At 33.6% G+C, this 17,636-nt stretch overlaps 1 protein-coding gene across 1 annotated transcript in view; it reads left to right on the top strand.

Moving 5' to 3' along the window:
- Positions 1-17,636, top strand: part of LOC150089963 (uncharacterized) — a 153,132-nt gene that overhangs the window by 47,020 nt on the left and 88,476 nt on the right. The window contains exons 13-16 of the mRNA XM_090390147.1: positions 4,673-4,711; positions 11,451-11,501; positions 12,372-12,458; positions 15,920-15,940. Of these exons, the coding sequence (XP_090246273.1) occupies positions 4,673-4,711; positions 11,451-11,501; positions 12,372-12,458; positions 15,920-15,940 (198 nt within the window). The remainder of the gene's footprint in view (positions 1-4,672; positions 4,712-11,450; positions 11,502-12,371; positions 12,459-15,919; positions 15,941-17,636) is intronic.

The raw sequence follows: 17,636 nt of genomic DNA, 5'->3' as shown, positions 1-17,636 counted from the left end.
CTTTATTGTGATAAAATAAAATAAAAGAAAATACTTGCATACTGATTGTATAACTATATGTTAAAATATTAAAACAAAATAAAATAAATGTTGTATAACAAGAATAAAATTCAATAAAATATATAAAATTAAAAGCGATAAAAGTTGTTTAAAACCACTAGTACAGGAGCTTTCGGCAGCAGCGGCCACCTTCTTCAGCTATAGTGGTTGCAGGATGACTGACAATCTATGTGTACCACACATCTCAGCAGGTCTGCGACATGAACATGGAGTCTGCGCACGGTTCACTTCTCATGCATTGGAACCAGAAAATGGGCAGGCCACTCTAAACTGTTCATCCCTGTGTGTGTGGGAGAAACAAAACGTAGGCTGTGGGATCACCTGGGGGAACACAACAGAACCCTTAAGACTGCAAATTACAGAGGTTCAGCTGTAGCAGAATATGCCTGGGAAACTGGGCATGGCATTACCGCTATAAAAAAAAAAAAAAAAAAAAAAAAAGCCGTGATCGTGGATAAGGCTCATGGCTTTTGGAACCGGAAATGGCTGGAGAGTTTAAGAATATGTTCATCCAAGCACTACAATCTTAATAGGGATAAGGGCTGCCGCATTCATCCACTCTTTGAAGCCCTTATCCTACGAAGGGACGAATGGTTTAGTGTGGCCCATCCATTTTCCGGTTCCAATGCATGAGAAGTGAACTGTGCAGACTCCATAGTCCATGTTACAGACCTGCTGAGATGTGTGGTACATATAGATTGTCGGTTATCCTGCAACAACTATAGCTGATGAAGGTGGCTGCTGCTGCCGAAAGCTCCTGTACTAGTGGTTTTAAACAACTTTTATCGCTTTTAATTTTATATATTTTATTGAATTTTATTCTTGTTATACAACATTTATTTTATTTTGTTTTAATATTTTAACGTATAGTTATACAATCAGTACACAAGTATTTTATTTTATTTTATCATAATAAAGATGTTTTACAGATTCGAGTCAGTGTTGTTTAGTAGCATTACAGATGAATTACAACTGTTACCCTATTTACAAAAAGGAAATCAAAGGACAAAGTGAGTAATTACAGACCTATTAACTTAACTTTCCAATATGCATATGGTCTTCAACCAAGGAAAATAATAGAGCCAATTATTAAAGAAGTAATGCAGGATCATCTTGACAGGAATGCACTCTGTGGCATTCACAGCATGGGATTTGTTAAGGGGAGATCTTGTTTGACCAATCTAATTAGCTACTATTAAACAATTGCAAAGTAACTGAATGCAAAAAAATAAATAAATATGACATCATATATTTAGATTTCAGTAAAGCTTTGAATACTACCACATGAAAGACTACTGTAAAAATTGGAGCATTATGGCATTAGGGGCTAGTTACTGCTGTGGATAGAGGGATGGTTGAGTGGTAGAAGACAGAGAGTGGTTATTAGTCAGGGTTCAGCACTGGGTTGCCTTACTGTTTTCAATATTTATTAACAATATTGATGAAGGTATATCTAGCTTAATGTCTAAGTTTGCAGATAATACGAAGTTTGGCAGGATGTTTAATGATATGTAAGTGCAAAAAAGACAAAGAAAAATTTTCTGATCCGCTGAGAAGTGGCAATTGAAGTTTAACATTAATAAATGTAAGGTGCTGCACATAGGTAGCAGAAATTGCAAAATAGCATACCATTTGGGCAGTATCATGCTCAAGATTAAGAGTAGAGAATGAAAGAGACCTAGAGATAATTTTACAGTTCAAGATGAAGTTCTCTGAGCAGTGCAGGCAGGCTGCTTGGACAGCTCATGGGATTCTGTCAATGATATGATATACAGGAATTTTACCAGCAGGGACAACAAGGTTATCCTGTTATATAAGGCAATAGTTGGACATCCTGAATACTGTATAGAGGTGTGGAAACCTCATTTTAAGAAGGACGTAGATCTGTTTTGGAATGGATGCAGAGCAGAGTAACAAGATTAATCAGGGGAACAAAGAGGCTCTCTTACCAAGAAAAACTTGAGTTTTGTAAATTGCAGCATATGGAAGCTAGGTATCTGTGAGGAGACCTGATTGAAATGGTCAAAACTAAATGGATTGAGTAAATTAAATACTGATGGGCATCCTAACTCTTGCTTAGATAACACATAGTGAACATAAATTTAAATTGAAAAAAGATGGTTGCAGGATAGATGTGGGAAAAAATTTGCTTTCAGCCAGAGGGTAATTGATTGTGGAAACAAACTTCCATCTGGTGTTGTGGAAGTGGGTAGTTTTAATAAATTTAAGGAAGAATTAGAAAATTTTTTAGAGGGGGATGAGGGGGCTGATGATGTGGGTAGTTTTTTTTTGGCTGTACAAGCTTGCTTTCTTTCATCATTTGCCACTGCTAATACTAATATAAGAAAACCAAAAAAAACAGCCACTCTGAATTAGTGACTCTCATGGCAAACTGTGAAGAACAGAAAAAACATGTACAAGGGTAAAACCTGCCATTCTGACTCCATCGTTTTTATAGAGTATAGTTCCTGTTAGAGTTACTGAAAAGTAACAACTCAAAATAAATTTTTGTATTAGGTTTTTGTTTTATATTTTGCTTCCTTGATGTTTTTTTTTCCTTCTAATATTGGTTTTATTCATAAATGCTAAATGAAATTCATAAGATCATTTTCAGATTGTTTATATAGTTATATTTTTAACAAAAGTAGAGTAGTATTCTTTGTCCCCACATTTAACTCACAAATCTTTGTGCATAACTTCTTGCCAATCAAAAAAAATCACCAACATAATTTGGTTCGAGACTTTTGGAACGAGAGTTTCCTCTGCATTGGCAAATTTTCTCCAAGCCATGCAGCTGATTGTCTTTTTGTTTCAGGCTTGTACACAAAGCACTAGGATCCATCACCAGTTATGATTTTTTTGCAAAATCTGGATCACTATCTGCCATCTCAACCAAATTTTGATGTGCAGATATAGAAACTCGTGTCTCCTTCTGTTCTGCTGTCAGTGCATGTGGTATGAGGTGTGAGTACTTTCCTTTTTTTCAAATCTTTGACAATAATCAAACGCACGGTATCCTTGCTGATGTGAAGTTGGTCTGCTATCGTTCGGAGGGACAGGTGATGATCTTCCATTAACAGCTGCCAAACGTTTTCAATGGTTAAGTTCATATAGGACTGGAATGGGTGATCACTCCATGCATCATCCTGAACATCTTCCCACCCTTCATGGAATCACCCATACAAGAAAAAATGTTGAATCTTAATAGTGCTTCATGTCTATAAGCTGCACTCACCATTGTAACTGTTTCAGTTTCACTTTTTCCAGCTTTTTTCACCATTCTTTGCTCGATTCTTGAATGACATGATTTTGCTGCACCAACTTATATATGACTTTGTGCACACTGATGAAATTTGGCACAGATCTAGTTCAGGCTTGATAGCGAATAGTTTCAACAGTAGCCAATGTATGGTTGTAGTGGTATCATTTAAAAAAAAATAAATGCATGAAAGATGTTTTATGCAAAAATGTCTGCCAAAAATCAGAACCATTTTAAAATCAAACAACTAGAACTGAAGTTATGAACGATGTAACATTTTATGCTCACGCCCACTACTTACTCGAAAATGCAAGATGGAAGTAATGTCTCACATTTTCGAGACTTCTTTCACTTCCATCTCGCATTTTTAAGACACATTTTTGCATTTGTGTATTTGAACATTTTCGTCATTTCTGTCTCGCATTTTCATTACCAATCAATTTTACTTCAGTCTGAAATAACAATGTAATGTTTTATGCTCACACAAATATGAAGTGGAAGTGACATCATTTTCATAATTTCTGCTTCACATTTTTGTAACAAATTGGTTTTACTTCGGTCCAAAATTTAGTAGGTGCCGCCAAAATTGTTTTCACATCAAAATTCAGTCCTAAAGCCCTAAATTCAGCTGCAGTTTGTATGTGCTTCCCTACATATAAGTAACTATCCAGTTGACCTTTGAATTTCTTCAAACTATCAGCCTCAACTACCTGCAGAGGCAACTTGTTCTAGTAATCAACAACTAGCTAAGAAAACTTCCTACAATGTATTCTAAACCTCTCTTTTCTTCTCCAGAAATAGGGGCCATAATTTAAATTTATGGTCTCTAGTGCTGGAGTCTTAGGTGTAATGAAATGATAGTAGCTGGCCTGGCTACACATTGTCTTCTACAATGGCATATCATTTACAGAATTATTTGTTCTGTTATTCTACTCTTAGGAACACACCATAGTTTCTGTATGCTATGAGAAAATGCATTCTTCTGTGAATCTCATTGTTTTAGCTCCTGCTTTTAGGAATTGACTTAGACTGTGCTGCTCTCTTATTGGGACATAAGTGATTACTGATAGTTATATACTTATATGTGTGACATACAAACCTTGATTGTGAGAATTAAGCTTTAACACATTTGAGCATACTGTGTATCAGTTGTTACTGTGCACATGTGCAAAATTCTGGGAGAGTCTTTCTGTATATGAGTTGTTGGTTCACTTTCACTTGACTTGCTTTTGCACTGGACTCTGAAGTTTTTCATTGAGTAGAATCAACAAGTAGCTATATGCATTATATACTAAAGTTTATAATTAATCTTTATAAATGACAGATAATATCTAATTTATTTTTATTTTTCAGATGTCTTACATGTGGTCGGGCTGCACATCTTGCTGCTGGGTAAGAAAATTTGTATATATCAAAAATATCCATATAGCTATTACAAAAGCCAAATATATTTTTAGAATACGACAGTATAGCATATACTTAAATAGCACATTATTAAAGTTAAAAGGTTTATAATAGTTATAAATATAACCAGTAGATATACCAAATATACTTCATTTTCAAAAAAAGTAGCCATGTCCAAAAAAGCTAATCATAATTGAACAAGGTGGATTTAACATCTTTGGATTTAATTTTTTTGTTTAACATATAATAATATTTATATGCATTCATTTGTAAACCTGTAGCTCATCAATCATGAAAAGAGGGAACTAAAAACTGATTTGTTTAAACTTACGTACTTAATTACTTACTTATCTTATCTTCCTTCATGGATTAGGCAATCTGCCTGTTCCGATTTCGAAGGGGTCTGCCCTTCTTTTCTTTGGTCTTCCTCTGTCTCTTTTTCCTTTTGCTCTATATGTATAAGCTAATTTAGGGAATCTATTATCTTCCATTCTTTCTACATGTTCTTTCCATCTTTGTCTATATTCTATCATTTTTCCATTAACTGAGTAAATCTTTAATTCCTTTCTAATATTTATTTTGGTATTTTATCTAATTTTGTACATCCTTTAACATATCTTAAAAATTTCATTTCTGCAGCTTGTATTCTATTAATGTCTCTTTGTTTCAGTATCCATGTTTCAGAACCATAAAGAAGTGTTACAAATTTACAAAATTAAAATATATAGACTAATACTGTATATTTGATTTAGACTGGGTGCAAAAAGATGCATAAAATATAAAAACTAAAAATGAGAAAAATATACTGATATAAAATGACAAAATCTTCAAAGCTTTTTGTACACTTTTATGAAAAGTTTTTTTTACATCACTTTTATGAGTGGAAATATAAATATTGCTGACAAAATCTTCAAAGCTTTTTGTACACTTTTATGAAAAGTTTTTTTTACATCACTTTTATGAGTGGAAATATAAATATTGCTCACTTTTAGCTGACAGTTTTTGTTTTACAAACTTTTATAGCAGAAGGTGATAAATCATATGAGTAGTTGAGAAAAATCGCATAATGCCATAGTAAACATACTGTGAATAGTGGATCATTTTTTTGTCAGAATGATAGATGCCCATCTCTTGTCAGAAAAGTACATAGCATCTGGAGAAACATGGCACAAAAGTGTCTTTTTAGCCATTTGCGTATATTGCAAAAGGTGTTTCTGATATACTAATATTTTTACTTAAAAAACAGATAAAACATTATTTAAACATATATGTATATACACCGATGAGCCAAAACATTATGACCAGCGAGTCGTTATGTAAATCGAAGCAACTGCAGGTGAAGTATGATGCGTGCGCGGGTCGAGACACAGTATTAAAAACACCTGATACTGAGTTCTGTTAATCAGTATTACTCTTGTTCTTCAGATGGGAAAGGCAGTGGACTTAATCGAGTTTGACAAAGGCCAAATTGTAATGGCCAGATGACTGGGTCAGAGCATATCCAAAATGACATGGCCGGTGGGGTGCTCATGGTCAGCCATGGTAAGTACCTACCAAAAGTGGTCCAAGGAGGAGAAACCCACAAACTGCTGGTGAGGTGTTGGACCATGGCTCATCAATGCTCGAGGTGAGCAAAGGCTCTACCGGATGGTACATGGCAACAGAAGGGCGACCGTTATGCAACTAGCCAGTAATTGGAATGCTGGTGACAGAAGAAATGTTTCACAACACATAGTACATTGAACGCTGCTGAAAATGGGGCTGCATAGCTGCAGGCCGCTCCGAGTGCCCATGCTAACCACGGTTCACCAGCAACAGTGCCTACAGTGGGCATGCAAGCATTGAAACTGGACCTTGAGTGATTTGAAGAAGGTCATCTGGTCCGATGAATCACATTTCCTGTTGCACCATGTGGAAGGCTGGGTATGTATGTGTCATTTACCTGGGGAAGTGATGGCGCCTGGATGCACCGTGGGATAAAAACAAACCGGTGGCGGCAGTGTCATACTTTGGGCAATGTTCTGCTGGGATACCCTGAGTCCAATTAACCCCAGGGGCTCACATCTGGTGAGTATTGGCTTGGCACACACAGGTTCCTGAGCTGGATATCATCATTCTTCTCTTTCTTGGTGATTTCTCTCTCTCTCTCGGGGTTCAGAAATTTTTTTTGGCTGGTACAGCATAAGCCTCAGGCTTCCTTGCGCCATATGGCTAATGATAATAATCCTTGCGCCATATGGCTAATGATAATAATAATAATAATGTGCCGGGCACTCTTATATCTACCACCTACCTAAACATCATTGCTAGCCAGGTACATCCTTTCATGGCAACGATCCTCCCCTCTGGCGGTGCCATCTTTCAGCAGGATAATGTGCCATGCCACACCACCCTGATTGTCTGAGACTGGTTCGTGGAACATGAGGAAGACTTCCAGTATTCCCCAGACATCAATCCTATCGAGCATCTGTGGTTTGTGTTGGAACAGCAACTCCGATCGTGGCATCTTAAACACGGACCTTACAGGACTTAGATCTGCTGGTTGTGTGTTGGTACCAGATACCACAAGACACATTTAGAAATCTTGTAGCATCCATGCCTCGCCGGGTACGAGCTGTTTTGGCTGCACGTGGAGGACCAACCTCATATTAGGTAGGTAGGTGATCATAATGTTTCGGCTCATCAGTGTATAGTATACATACATTTTAACAAACTATCATATATACTCTGTCAAAATGTATATAATAATTGATACGGTCTCAGTATAGTGTTATGCATTTAGTGTGATTCAGTATGTTGTGTTTTGTTTTTTTTGTTTTTTTTTGATACCAGCCAAAGCTTGTTGTAAACAATATATTTTTCTGTATTTAGTGAATTTTGATTTAATAAATAACCTACATTTAGTGTACAAAACTTTTAACCTTCCAGAACTTAATCCATGATTTAGTGTAGTAGTGGTCAAAACAACAGGCAATATTCATATATCTCTCTGCCAGAAATATTGTCACACAACCTATAATCTTTGGAAGGTAATATCACATATTGAACAAATGCCAGTGCCATATGATGCATCATAATTGATTTAATTCTCAACTGAATCAACTGAGATATGTTTTAGTAAATTTTTTTTCATGATTGTGTTTTTTTTTTAATTATCTTATTTTGTATTATGGCTGTGAGAGGAAAAAGATGAAGATTGTAGAAAAAGCTAAAATTATCCCAGCATTAGAGTTGACATGAAAATTTAACCCTTGCATTATTATCTTTATGCTAAAATAGAGAGATTTCTAAGTGCAGAAATGAAAAGCAGAGGTTGAGCAAATAAGAAATGCATTTTGCAGACCTGCCATTCAGTGAAACAAAGATCAGAAATATTTCTTATGCCATTAGTTATTTTAGTAATTAGTTTGATATTTATTGATTACATAATTGTATTTATTTGTGTGGAAGCAGTTCTTTATAACTTTTTACATTTATAAAATAATAAGAGGAGTTTACCTCAATATAGTACTTAGAACACTTCCGTATGATACCATACAAAAAAAAAAAAAAACGGAAAAAACGAAAACTTACCGGTACATTAGAGTAAAATGTAAATAATTAAAAAAACCAATTTAACACAATTCAAATCAATTTAAAATAATTAAAAAACAAATTAACGCAATTAAAAGAATCTAATCAGATTCCGTTGTTGAATATTTATAGGTATTTAGAAATTGATTAAAGATAATCGACGGAATCTGCTTTGGACTCAGAAATACAAATATTAACTAGCAGGTTCTTAAACAGGGGTTAAACAGGGGTTATTCCATTGCCACAATAAACCGAATTAGGATACAGGCTAAGGATAGGATACAAACTACTACACCAACCAACAATACTAATATCAAAAAATACTTTATTTCTATCCCATATGTTGAACAGTGGCACAAACAACTTAATAGATTCTTTAAAGATACCAAATTTAAAATTGTAGCCAGGCCAATACGGAAGTTACACACTATACTGAACAATCGCTCGGTTCTTTCCGCGTTCGCAACACAAATTAATGATCTGGTATACAACATTTCTTGCAGTGATTGCGACTCGTCTTACCAAGGTTTGACGCGATTTTCTCTTAATATTCGTGTAAATCAACACGAAGCCTCAGTTTGTGCTTCTCGTTCAACAGCGTCAGAATTAGCCTTTCATGCCATTAACGAAAAACATACTTTTTTATTTAATGAGGCCAAAATACTTAATGTCCAACGTAATTATACGCGACTATTAATTGCAGAAACCGTAGAAATTAAATTACACGAGAATTCTGTTAATGTTCGGCGGCCACATTTGATCTCCGATGCGTGGACCTTTACGCACATGCGTGAAGACAAATAATCACTATTTAAGTTTCAGGTTTAGCCCGATTCGGTAATTTTCATTCCTGTGATCACGACATTCGGTCGAAAAGCGTTGTCAGCTTCAGGAAGGAAAATCGTTTTGAATATTTTCGTTAGATTCTTTTAATTGCGTTAATTTGTTTTTTAATTATTTTAAATTGATTTGAATTGTGTTAAATTGGTTTTTTTAATTATTTACATTTTACTCTAATGTACCGGTTTTTTCTGTTTTTTTTTTTTTTTTTTTTTTTCTGGAGGGTATCGTACGGAAGTGTTCTACATACTATATTGAGGTAAATTCCTCTTATTATTTTATAAATACTATTATCAACGTAGAACGTATTGAGTATTACAGCTCTGATTCATACTATATAACTTTTTACAGTAAATAAAATAAAATAAATTATTTTATCATAATTATATACTGTAATATAGTTAAACTTATAACTATATTACAGTTTTTTGATGTAATTTTGCATAGCCCTGTTTAGTGAAAATCTGAATTTGGTGTAAGAAAAATTACCACTCCCCCATAGATTCACTGAATAGGGAATTCACAATAGTATATGCTTTTCATTTTATGAAGAACTTGTCTGATCAGGCCCTCAATGCACTGCCACCTAGTAGTATTTTCATGTCACTTGTATATAATAATATGGTAGAACCTCATAAACTCAAAAATTGGGACTAGCCTTCTGGATTATTAAAAATTCCAGATACTTAATAAATTTACTGATTCTACTGTTAGTTCAGCTCTTCAAATACCATAGAAAGATTACTGTATTCCAATAATGCAACAAAAGTATTGCTGCTGCTGCTAATACTACTACTGCTTCAGGGAAATGTTTAATGGGCATTACATTCTACACCTTAAGTTTAAAAGAAATAAGAACAATTTTTAAAAATTACAAAATAAAAACTTCTATTCGCAATTGTAAATTATACACAAAATTAAATTATCACACGGATGAATGCCACCTCTTGTCACCAAACAATACTAGGTGGTAGATGGTGCTCATCATCCAGTGGGTGCCTCTGTAGCCAGGTGGGAAGGAGCAGCAGTGCATAGCACACGCTTCTTGATTGGACCGGGGTTCGAGCCCATCACCACCAAATATGGAGGATGCGGAAAGGTCAGGGAATGACTACCGCATATCCCGGAGCAATATGGCCTTAGTTGCTAATGCTCCTAAAAACCAAATAACAAACAACAACAACATCATCCAGTGCAGTGCTTAAAGGCTTGAAGAAGGTGAAAGCCATGTTTAATATTAACAGCAAAGCTCTGACAACCTCCATCTCCTCTATCATGCAGTATGAGTGATGTGTTTTGAGGTTATGATGGACATCAAATCTTCCTTACATTTTGAGAGTACAGCTCTAAAATGGTGAATTGAGACAATGTACATTGTCTCAATTCCAATCTCAATGATATCTATTTCCATCTACAACCTGTCAGGTCTCACTTACTAGCCGACCGGGCTAGCCGAGTGGGTAAAGTACCTGCCCGGCAACCCAAAGGTCGCGGGTTCGATTCCCGCCTCGGGCTTGGATCAAAGTACTGCAAAAACCTTGGGAGGTGCAATATGGCCACAGAAGCCGATGCGCCAACAACTACCAAATCAAAAAAAAAAAAAAAAAAAAAAAAAAGTCTCACTTACTTTTTCTGAGAGAATTTTAATTATTGATTACCTCTACCACTACTCATTTCAGTTTCCGTAATTATTCACTCTATGGTTCCTTTTGCATCAAAGGGGGTAATTGATGTATTGGTGTCCACTCTGATAGTCCTTGTAAGAGACTTCCTAATTTGGAATCTTCTCTTTGTGATTTCCTTTTGCTTAAAAATCTGTCTACCCCATTCTTGTCATATTCATCTGTTGCCTCTATCATTCTCCATACTCTACTAATCACTGAGCACTCTAATTTCCTTCCTCTGAAACTTGATTTTCTTCAGTCCAACTTTCTTAACAGTGAGGTAATTTTCCTTGCCAAGTTTAATGTTTTCAACTCCAGCTGGCTTCAGTTTTATGTTTATGTGGGCCTAACTGGTTGAGAGGCTGAGCCTTTTTGGAAAGTGCTGCTTCAAGGATGTTTCCTATAGTCATATATATTCACTATAGTTCTATAGTGAATAATTACGGAAACACTCAGTGAAGCACAGAACTTGCAGAGCAATTTTTAGATTGGGATTTTTTTTTCTGTGATATTTTTAAAAAAGTGACATATTTTTGAGAATCTCAATTTAGTGGTTTTACTGTGTAATACATCAATATTTAATATCATATTATATATTAATATATTTATTATAATAATATATAACTTATAGTTACTAATGTTTTCATTAGGGAGTGTGAAAATTCTGGAGGGTTTGCTAGTGCACCAGGTGGAAGATTCAGGTAACTATCTTAAAAGTTTAATTTTAATTTTTTTTGTATATGGTATAGTTTTAAGTACATTCTTTTAAATATTTAGTTGAAAATTTGGTATTGAGATATAATATGTATTTATGATTAAAAACATCAAAATTAATTGCAACTTCCTTATAGATTTTAAAAGAGCTTTCATTTTTATGAAAAATGTTAGGAAAAAATATGAAAAGTTGTTCTAAGTGGCAGAATCTTCACAGTGGGATTGTATCCTAGAAATAAAAATATTAAAATAAAAAGTTAACTTTTTTATTTTTATATTTGAGATGGTAACTTTATGATTTTTAATTAGTGGACTAGTATGCTTTTTATTTTACACTGAAATTATTTAACTCCTTTCAAATAATTTTAAAATAAATATGTTCTGAAACAAAATTATAAAGTTTTAAACTATTTGCATAAAAGTTTGTGTTTTGAAAATTTGGTTCATCGGCTCATATATTTACCTTAGTTATGACTCTGAAATTTATTTAAGACTATCCATAGTCCTAAACTTATTCATACATTACAGCATTATAAAATATTTTTCTTCCATTTCCATGTGTACAGTTAACTAATCTAGTCAGAGCTGAGTTTTTAAATTGGGTCTGTCAAAATTTATAATAATTTATCTTAATTATTTAATTATGGTTGTAGTTAGTGCCATTGTGAGATATTTTTGAGCCCTAGGCAAAACAAGCATTTGGTGCCCATTTAAATAATCCGCACGACCACAAAGCACCCCTACCCAAATGGTGCCCTAGGCATTTGCCTGGATGCCTACCATACCATGATGGCACTGGTTGTAGTTTTTCAGTATTTAGTATACTAAAATTTAAATGCATTTATTTAATATTACAGTACAGATGAAATTGGAATGAGTGATCTTATACCAGCATCTCGCAGAAGGCCTCCTGGTGGTGATAATGAAATGGCATCTTTCATCAGGTATTGTAAAACTTTAATAATAAATAAAATAGCATGTATTTTCCCAGCTGTTCTAGTCTATCTCAATATTTTTTAATTTGATGAATGATGCTTGCCTAAAATCACACAATATCCAAAGAACATACATTAAGTTAGTAAATATATTATTTGTTTTATGTTTAATTATGGTTGAATAAGCACATAGTAGTAGTTGAGTGATCAGTCTGTATGTTTTTTCATTTCTTGCTTTTTTTTTTCCCCCATTAAAATTACAGACTGTAACATCTTTTACATATGTTGTTTAATCCTCTTAAAACATAATATTGTAGAAATTCATTAGAACAATTTTAATGTAGAAAGGAGGAAGCTACAAAAGATTTTGGGGAAGGGTGAGTTTGCATGACAATTTGCGAGCTCCTTTTGAGGTGTAACTTAGTTTTGGTGAAAGTCTCACAGCATATGGTTAGTAACCCTAACATAGCCCATAACTTTGCTGGCTCATGAGGACTTCTAGCAGGCCTTGTAATCCCCACACCTTTCTTTCCAGATTGCTGCATGTCCCAATAGAAGCACTGTAGGAATCAATTTTGCCTTTGTTTATGGCTGCCATTAAACTATTATTTTGTGTATCCCTAAATCAGCAATTTTCTAATCCAACTAACACTGCCGTGATATCATTAGCAAATTCTCTTGTACCTCTTCTATTTATGTGTAGCTGCCTGGAAAGCAAGGTGTGTGATCTATAGATAGCACCGAGGAAGTCGGTGTTAGCTATAGATGTAAAGGTTCAATCCTATGACATTTTTCTACAAATGCCATTCTAGTGTTATGCTATTAATATGTCTGTATGCATGTGTATATTTTATACTCTGGTGACCAGAGTATAAACAGAATGTTTTTTGTTTTTTTTTTTAATATGATATAAGCAGACTAAAAGAAGACTAAATGATAATCAGTAGCATAAAACTAGTGAAGTGCCTAAAATTAGACTAGGGGATTTGAGAAAGATAAAAAGAGATTATAAATAGAATCATTAATACAGGATGATTCAAAAGTGGAGGTCAGTATTTCAAGAAGATATTCCTCACAAAATATAAACAAAAAAAGGAAAAAGTCAAGAGAAATTTTTGTATTTAAATCACCATTGCTGAGTTATATGACCTCAAAATTTGCTGTCATTTCCATTATGAATCACTATCATTTTCTTCAAGGATATATACTGCTTTATTTTTTGGTGAGCTTTCTAAAAGTGACATTCCTTAAGATGAATGTCAGTTTTTTGAAGTTACATATTCATCATCAGGCCAAAAGAGTCTATATTAATGCTACAGTCGTTGTATTGTAGCATTAATAGTTGATAATATTCATGCCAATGTGGCTGCATCAGTCACGCTGACATGTATCAGAAAACATCATAGCACACTCTTTAAGTATATACTGAAATGTTAAACTGCTGCAGAAAAGATGAGGCACAAAATGTTTACATTAGCCAAGTATGCATATATACCTTGGGTAAGGTACATGCAAAGGAATTTTTACAGTTGGAGCAACCAAATATTGTCATTCACTTGCAATGGCAGTTTGAACTGGAATCAGCCATACTATACCATACTGAGTGCTATGTATTCATCGATGGTTCCCCCAGAACTACTGTTAGATCACAATAACAGTAGAATTAAGTCTAAATTTCCTTTGATATATACTATGTGCATCATATTTGTATCCATATCATGTACAGTGAGTTCAAGCACTTTAAACAGGAGATAGACAAACCCAGACAGTTTAACTGATGGATATTACACTACTGTCTTGATGATTCAGATGTTTTCATTGGGGTATTGTAGACTGATATGTCAATAATTTTTATTTAATTAATTGCTGATAAGTCAAATTTTACATGATGGGGGAGGCTGTGCATAACCTAAAATCAGGCAAACCTTAATCCAGATTCAGTTCAGTTAATGTGTGGATTGACACTGTGAGAGACAGTTTGACCAGACCACACAAATTGCCCAAGCATTTGAATGCTGATATAAACATAGCATAATTATTTTATATAATTTCACACAAGTCAAGATTGTTTAACTCAATACCACTACTATATATCCAAATATGTCCTAGCCTTTTTTATTTGTATTTTCTTCTGCACAATGTTCTCTCAAAATATCGATCTCCATTTTTGAGTTATCCTGTATTATTGTTTAAATGATCATTCTTCTTCTTCTTCTTCTTTTTTTTATGAAAATCCTGTATACAAAAGATATTGGAACCTATAGCACTTAGTACCATGCGTGAGTTGAAGATTGAGAAGATAAAAGAAGATACTTGTTGACATTAGACTTGAATTTCTGTACATTGTAATTTTCAGGAAATATGTATGAAGGGAGGTTGTTCCAGAAAATAGAAATTGAAGGGATAAATGAAGAAGAAGAAAAGTTGGTTCTGTGAGTTTTAAGTAGGACAGTAAATGGATGTTGACTGCTTGCAACATGTGTTTTGACTGGTTTCAAAGAAAGATGGAAAATTATAGAAGCCAATTCAGAGGAACAGTGGCCATAGATGTATCTACTGAAAGGGCATGCAGCAGAAATAGAACTTCTATGAGACAGAAAATGAAGAGACTTTGTAAGAGATGGGTCATTAGTTAAGCTAACTGCCTTCTTTTGTATGGAGTCTAGAAGCTTCATAAAATTTATGAAGACAGTGCCCTAGATGTGAGAACAATATTCAATGGTAGGGAGAAGTTGAAATTTGTACAGAGTGAGTAGCTGTTTAGAAGAAAATTAATGCTGAGAGCAAAAGAGAAAACCCAGTTTTTTAGATGCAGAATAAGTAATATTTGCAATGTGCTTATGCCAAGAGAGATTAGAAGTTAGGGTAATCCCAATAGAGATATGTGATCTTGCCTAGAAATGTGAGTGCCATTGAAGATAAGCATAGGAGTAAAAGAATTTTTTTTGTGAGTTAGGACTGAGTTTCAGAAGGATTGAAATTAACTAAATTATGTTTTCCCCATTGGAAAATTACCTCAAGTGAGTGGTAAGAGAGAAAACCGGAATACCCAATTACAAAAAAAAGTTGGCAATCCATAAGATGGAAGCTTATTTAGAAGAGCTTTATCTAAGATGAAGAACAAAGTTTCAGCCTTGTTCTTTTTCTACTCTTGTAATTCACCACCTAGAAATATAAATAATATAACATTAGAAAGCTTTTCACCAGGAACAGAAATTTGATATTATCCTAATAGAAAAACACATAATAATGGTCACATATAGTGAAAAATAATGTTAAAACAATATATTACTATACAATTTTTTGGCTTCCTTGGGCATAGCAAAAATGTTAAGACTATATTCATGTAGAATGTATGCCTACAAAAAAATTTTTTTTGAAATATAACGAACAGTATTGTCATATTATTCAATTTGTATACCTGTTTTAATAATTTAATTTATTTTATTTTATTTTATTTTATTTGGCAGCCTTCCAGATGAGAAATTAAGGTAAGTCTGTTGTATTTTTATTTAGCAATCTAAATAAGATCTATTATAGATCTTACCCTAAGTAAAATTTACTAAAATATTATTTATAATACTCATGATAAAGTCTATTCTAATTTTGATAATAGATCTAAAACAATTTTTTGTACATGGCATTTTAATTAACTGTAATTTCCTATTCTTGCTCTCTCCAGTCTTATATGCATTACAGTTGAATATCACATTTAGCATTTAAAAGTTGATTTATCATGTCATGTCATGCATTTATCCTCTTAACATGTGATATACAATGCATTCAGCTCCTTGGAAAGAATATATAATAAATTTACCTAATGGCAAAGCCATCCACCATCCCTGATTCCATGAAAAGTGAACTCATATATAAGGTACAGTGTACAGAATATGTTAGCTACGTTGGTGAGATAAAGGAAGGACTGAAAGAGCAAATGGGAAACTACATTACTGCTTTCAAATTGATACATACAACTCATACATTTTGCATCAGATGGATGAGCAATGCTACCATGGCTCAGCGTATAACATACCTTTAATACTAAGTCTGACATTAATAGAAATGGAGATATCGATATCCACCATATATTTGAGGCATTGCTATTGCTGAAGGATGTACAAAATAGGAAAAAAAGGGGTGGAGGAGGTCACAGCCAAATGAGCATCTTTGTGGATTGAGCAAAAGCACTGCCAATGAATTAATATCAATGGTAATGCCTTGTCTACTGAGGATTGTGTTCCCATCATGCTTTAGCCAGTTTGCATGACTGTTATTTAAGAGCTTGCTATACATTAGGAACAGTGTTCATAAAGACAACATTTAGTCATCAAAAGCTTTATGTACAGTGCTTTTACATATTATCATTTTAACACTATCGTTTTTATTGATTTTAGCAATTAAAATTGCTAAATATTAGAAACTGTAATTATCAAAAATGGGATTTTCTGTTTTTCTGCCTTTATGAATAGATTTAAACTTCACTTATGTTTTTCTACTCATTAAATTTGAAATACTGGTTTAATTATTAATGTCACAACATTAATAACAACTGTAAGGATTAGTAGAAACCAGTGAGAAACATGCATCACTTTATGTGATTAACAGGCAGTCAACTAATGAGAGGATATCCCTAACTGGTTTGGAAAAAGTATATTTTGGTGAGAAATGTGATCAGGCTGCTAAGATTTAAAGATTAATTCAAAATTTTTATACCATAGTAAATACTATATGATTTAGTAATATGCTACAGTGCCTTTACAGTGGTTTTATTTGAAACCAATTGATAAATGCTCTGGTAAAGGGTCCTGTAATGTAATACTAAACAATAAAGTATTTATCATGATGTAAATGGCCTTGCACAGAAATAAAGAAAGAAGCATAGAGTCAAATTAGATGGAAAACTGCTGTAGAAGGTCTTATTCTCCAATTGAAGAGGAGAAGATTAAGAAAGTAGGTAATTAAAGAGTCTAAGGAGTTTAATTAATCTTGATGGATAACTCCTCTAAAGCAAATGACTAGTTCAAAGTCACAATTAAAGCATCCAACCTTTTTTTTTTTTCCTTTGACCATATTACATAATATACAAGTATTTCTTGTATTTCTATCTGAGAAAGAAAAAAAAATAGTGAAAATATAAATGAAGCAAATTGAATAAATTTAGGAAAACCAAAATGATTTTAGTATTAG

The sequence above is a fragment of the Mastigoproctus giganteus genome, chromosome 2 (assembly GCF_048544385.1).
Source record: "Mastigoproctus giganteus isolate SK-2022 chromosome 2, ASM4854438v1, whole genome shotgun sequence".
Classification (NCBI taxonomy): Eukaryota; Metazoa; Arthropoda; class Arachnida; order Uropygi; family Thelyphonidae; genus Mastigoproctus; species Mastigoproctus giganteus.
This window is presented reverse-complemented; position numbering and strand designations above follow the sequence as displayed.